Source organism: Fukomys damarensis, unplaced genomic scaffold (assembly GCF_012274545.1).
Source record: "Fukomys damarensis isolate Sample0158 unplaced genomic scaffold, DMR_v1.0_HiC HiC_scaffold_13, whole genome shotgun sequence".
Taxonomy (NCBI): domain Eukaryota; kingdom Metazoa; phylum Chordata; class Mammalia; order Rodentia; family Bathyergidae; genus Fukomys; species Fukomys damarensis.
Window position 1 is genome coordinate 38,808,141 of NW_022900925.1, and position 5,491 is coordinate 38,813,631.

The 5,491-nt window shown below is 56.6% G+C and overlaps 1 protein-coding gene across 2 annotated transcripts in view; it reads left to right on the plus strand.

Moving 5' to 3' along the window:
* Hrob (homologous recombination factor with OB-fold) overlaps window positions 1-5,491 on the plus strand; it is a 14,993-nt gene that overhangs the window by 1,178 nt on the left and 8,324 nt on the right. The window contains exons 1-2 of one of the 2 annotated variants that reach the window (XM_010642954.3): window positions 1,793-1,903; window positions 2,592-2,729. In XM_010642954.3, coding sequence (XP_010641256.1) covers window positions 2,727-2,729 — 3 coding nt within the window. In that variant the 5' untranslated portion in view covers window positions 1,793-1,903; window positions 2,592-2,726. Of the gene's footprint in view, window positions 1-1,792; window positions 1,904-2,591; window positions 2,730-5,491 lie in introns of those variants that run through there. The other variant, XM_010642953.3, reaches the window with a different exon arrangement.

Consider the following 5,491-nt stretch of genomic DNA (forward strand, 5'->3'; position numbering starts at 1 on the left):
TAAAGGGTCCGCGCGGCGGGGCTGGGACGGGACCCCGCGGGCCTCGACAGGCGCGCACCCGAGAGGACAAACGCGCTCTGCTCCAGAATCATAGAGGATTTTGCGGGTCCTGTCACGAAACGTTGGTGACAGCTCCCCTTTCCGGGTTACTCGACCACGGGGTCCTTGCCATGGTAGCCACCCTTCTCCTGAAAAGACTCAGTTCGAGGCTGCAGAGCAGCTTAGTGCACTCGAGGTCCAGGGCTCCACACCCAGGGTTAAAAAAATTATGCGGGTTTACCTAGAACGTGTGGTTCTACATCAACAGTCAGAAATCCAGCCAAGCCAGCCAGGGTGCTGCTCACCTGTCATCCTAGCACTCAGGAAGCTGAAACAGGAGGATCTCCAGGAGTTCGAGGCCAGCCTGGGCTAGTGAATTCTCTGCCTGACTTGACTACATGACAAGACCCTGTCCGATTTAAAAAAAAAAAAAAAAAATCCACCCAGGGCCCAGGAAATCCCACCACCGGAAGCTGAGGCAGGACTACCTTGAATTTGAAGCCAGTCAGGACTACAAAGCAAAAACCTATCTCAAAAAACAAAACAAGGAAAGAAAAGCCAGGCATGTTGGTGCATGCCTGTGATCCCAGGACTTGGAGATTGAGGCAGGAAAATGACAAGTTAGAGCCCAGCCTAGGCAACTTCACAGTTTAATACAGACCTTGTCTCAAAAAGGGACTGGCAATGTGACTCAGTGAAAAGGCTCTGGGTTCAAGCCTCAGCACTGGAAAGAAAGAAGAACAGAAATCCAAGTATTATTGTCAGTCTGGTATTGTAAATAACACAGTAGATTCCTATGCTGGGCCTGCATATATATGTATTTTAAAAGCCCTGAAAAGGACTGGGAATTTAGCTGAGTGGTTCCACTGCCTGCCTTGCAAGCACAAAGTCCTGAGTTTGATCCCCAGTACAAAAAAAAACAACAAAACATAGAAGCCCTGAAAAATAAATGCCAATATGTTTATTTTTATTTTCTTTGGCTTTTTGTACATCTGAAGTCTTTTTGTTTGGGGGTGGTTTGGGCTTTTTTCCAGACTAGGTATCACTATATAGTCCAGGCTGACCTCAAACTTGCAGTGATCCTCCTGCCTCAACCTTCCAACTACTGGTATTACAAGCATGTACCAACCTGCACAGCACCATTTTTGTTTTTTGCAGCTGGGTCTCACTATACAGCCCAGCCTGGCCTGAACTTGCAGTTCTCCTGCCTCAGCCTCCTGTGTGCTGAGATGACCACACGCTACATAAGCTTGTGTTACCATGAGATGGAGCCCAGCAGCCCCAGCCCCGCATGCACATCCCAGCATGGAACATGGAAAAAAGCAGCCAAGAGTATCTCGGTGGCCTGGCCCCTCCGGCCTGCTCTGCCGTGGCTCTCTTGCCTGCTCTGCAGGGCCCGTGCACAGGCTGGTTTGGGGTTTTGTTCTCTCTCCTCTGCCAGCCAGTTCCTGTCAAGCCCCGATTCCTGCAAGGGGGCTGGCACTGCCCAGGACCTCTGCCCAGCCCTTGTCAAGAGGCCTGGGAACAGTTTCCTGCATCTTCCTGAACTGTGAGCCTTTTTATTTCAGTACTGCAATCAAACCCAGAACCTAGCACCGGCTGGACCTCTGAGCTATGTCCTCAGCCGCTCTGAGCTGCTTTTTTTTTTTTTTGGCGGGGTGGAGGGAGGATGCTGGGGATTGAATGCAGGGTCTTCACACTGAGCTACAACCCACCCATTTTTTATTTTGAAACAGCCTACTAAATTCCCCAGGCTGGGCTTGAACTTGAGATCGTCCTGCCTCAGCCTCTCAGAGTGCAGATTACAGATGGCCTAGCATGGTGCCTGGAGTGAGAGACCCAACTAAACAAGACCTACTCTCAAGTAAAGATAGAAGGGTTGGGTGTACAGCTCTGTGGTAGAGCAAGTCCCTAAGATGTGTGGGCCCCAGGTTTGGTCTCCGTATTGGGGGCTCTCACGCAGTCCAGCAGTCCCGCATTCCCTCTACGTTTGCTCAACAGGTGTTAGGCCATGGAGGTTGGCTTCAGGTCCACAGGGAATGGCACCCTGCCCTTCCTTATGAGTCCCTGGGGTGGCAGAGACCCTCACCGGGGCCATTCTCCGTGGAAACAGCTTTCAAGTCCTGTCCTTACCTACTTGCCTCAGTTTCACTGTGGCTGGGAGCTCCTCCGTGGAAGGCAATGAGAGGGGAGAGCCAGGCCTGAGCTCGCGCCTAGCACGTGGTGCCACAGCCAGGCTTTGAGAGGAACAGAGGTGGCAGCCAGGACGTGGGCCGGGGACAGAGCAGTGTCCCTCCCCTCAGCCCACAGCCCACCACCTCCTCCCCACCGCCACCCAGATTTCTCAGGTGCAGTCTTGGCACGGGCGCTGGCCACAGCCCCAGCCTCCCAGTTCCCAGAGCAGCTGCAGTGAGAGTCCGGGCTGCCTCAGGTGACCCAGGGGGAGGAGCCGGGTGCCCCGAAGCGCTGAGAAGCCGCTGGGGATGACACACAGGGCCTGAGGTTTGCCCCATCCCCACAGGGTCTCCAACCCAGGGCCCTGTGCTGTTCAGTTCTGCAGGGATCCACAAGGCGGACAGAGCCGTGTCCTCCCTTGGGCCTCAGTCTCCGCGGCCCCCTCATCTGGGACGAGGACTCCCTCTTCTGCTCTCTGAGGTCCCCGTCGGTGCTGACACTGTGCCTGACAAATGGTGAGCCGGAGGAAGTTGGGTCCAGGGCCCATGTCAGCAAAGGCGGCGTTGTCCCCAGGATGGAGGACGCCTCTGTGTGAGGACAGCTGCCCACTGGCCTGTGAGCCCCACGCTCCCGGCCCCTCATTCTGCGCCGTGCTTTCGTTTGTCTGGTTTGTTTCTGGTGGCAGTGGTGGGACACACTCATGGACCAGTGCCTGGGCAAGTGGGGTGTATGGCTGCAAAGGTCTCTTCCAGCTTCGCCCTGACTCTAGTCCATCTGGAAAAGCCCACAGACAGCCAGCAGCACGCCACAATCCTGGCCCTGATGCCTCTGTCCCTCCCCTGGGCCCTATCAACCTGGGAAGAAAGCTATGACCCCCAAGATAAGCAGTGAGTTTGTGTAAAAATAAAGATTAATCTCGGCTGGGCAGGGTGGAACACACCTGTGATCCCAGTATCTGGGAGGCTGAGACAAGAGGGTCACTGGGTACTCGAGGCCAGCCTGGACTACATAGCAAGATCCAGTCTCAGAAACAAAATAGTCATTCTTGGTGCAGCTGCCACCATTTGTCTTGGCACCTAATAAATACATTAAAGACCTAAGACAGGCATAGAGCAGCTGACCCAGAGCCTCCTGCAGCTGTCCTCTACCTGCTAAAGCACGGCAGGTGACAGAAGGCTGGAGTGGCCCTGGGGAGCCTCCCACCCTCCAGTGCAGGGAGGGTCCAGCAGAGGGGAGTGCGGTGGGCTCACTGGGGTGCAGGTCCTCCCAGAGCCGTCTGCCCTTGGGGAGCACTGAAGCCCAGGTAGCCTGGCTGTGAGGCAGGACAGAGCTTGCCTCCAACTGCAGGGACCCGGGCTGTCCCATGCCTCTCACACTCTCCGAGCCTCAGTTTCCCCGTGGTCAGAAGGGTGGGCCTGAGTCCAGGGACGCAGGGCAGGCCAGGCTGGGCGTGCTCTGTTGGGAGCTCAAGCCCCCGGCACAGGCGGCCAGTACCGGTGCCGCTTGCAGGCTGTAGGTGTTGCGAGTCAAAGCCTTGCTCTTCACCTCCAGCTTGAGAGGGGCCGGGGGTGAAGCCTCCAGGAACTGTGCACCTTCCGGGGTCTCCTGGGGCTTGCTGACCCTGTGTCTGGCACCGCCCCCACCTCACCTGCCCTGCCTTCCCCCGGCCACTGCACCATCACTTAGGGTTAGGGTTGGCGGGGTGGACGAGGTCCTCCCACATGCCCACCAAGGGCTCTGCCACCCATGCCCAGCCCCTGCCCGCTGAGGTGTGGCCTTGCGGCCGAGGTGCTGGGAGCCCGGGCACCATGTGAGCATGCAGAACCCGTGCAGTACAGGTGATGTGGTGGGCTCTGCCCCAGAAGTGAGGCCGGCTTGGCCCTGGGGCACAGCACTCGGGGACCCCACTCTGTGCTCCTGGACGCAGCCAAGCTAGGGGTGCCGCCTGTTCTCCAGTGCATCTCTGCGCTGACCCAGAAGTGCCCTACCTGCTGTACCCGCACCTGGGCCCAAAGGTGCAAGCCTCCTCTACAGATCCCACCCGCCCATGTGCTGCCCCAGCCGGGGCTGCTGAGCTTGGGCTCAGCCCAGTCAGAGGCTTTTCAAAGCTTTCCAAACCGCTTTCCTGAAGTGTAACGCACAGAACATAAAACCTACCCACTCGCTCCGCGTGCACAACAGTTGTCCAGTGAAGTTGCCAAGCTGCACAACCCCGCCACAATCCACTCAGGACATTTCTACCACTACAGTAAAATGTCCATTTGCTGATAAGCCATCACCAGCCCACCAGCACCTCAACAGCTCCCTCAACACTAATGGGATAATTTTTTTTCCACAGTAAAAAGTCGTGAACTTTTTTTGTCTTATTTTTTCCAGACAGGGTTTTGCTGTGTGTTTCAGGCTGGCCTTGAACTCATTATGTGGGCTAGACTAGGCTTGAACTCAATGTGATCCTCCTGCCTCCCAAGTGCTGGGATGACAGGCGTGCACCTCCACATTTGGCTAAAGTCATGAAGTCCCTCTGTAGAGAGTCGGGCAGAGGTGGGGCCGGGTGTGGCGCCTGTCCTCCCAGTGCTCTGGAGGCTGAAGCAGGAGGATGGAAGTTGGAGGCCAGCCTGGACAGCATCGTGAGGCTCTGTCTGAAAATAAGAAGAAAAGCCCTTGGGGGAGGGGGTGGCTGGGGATGTTGCTCAATGCTAGGGTTCAAGCCCCAGCTCTGTAAGAAAGGAACAAAGAATGCAAAAAAGAAAATTCCTACAAAGAGGAAAATAAAACCTCTTCTAAATCCATGACCCCACGAGAACACCATTGGTCCCTGAAGGAACCCTTTTCCAGCACAACCAGAGCTCTACTACAGAGCTGCACCCCAGTGCTCATGGGGCTGGGACCCAGGCCTCCATGCCGAGCGCCATCCCTGGGCTTTTTATTATTTTGAGACAGGCTGTGTCACTAGGTTGCCCCAGCCCGGCTCCAGGTTGCGATCTTCCTGCCTCGCCCTCCCAGAGCGCTGGGATGACAGGCGTGGGCCTCCAAGGTGGGCTCACCCTGTTTCTTTATTCCGTCCTCTATTCACGGCTGGCTGTTTGTTTCTCGGTGCTCGGCTCAAACCCGGCGTGCTAAGTGCACAACACTGCACGCGACGCCCTGTCCGTCCAGCTGTGTGGCTGTGGGGCTGAGGACCCAGCTTGGACGGGCGCTGCACCCCGGGGCTGCACCCCAGCTCCGAAGGCTTTTGCTAGCTTCTGCCGCAGGAGGGACCCGGCGGGCCCAGGGGCGG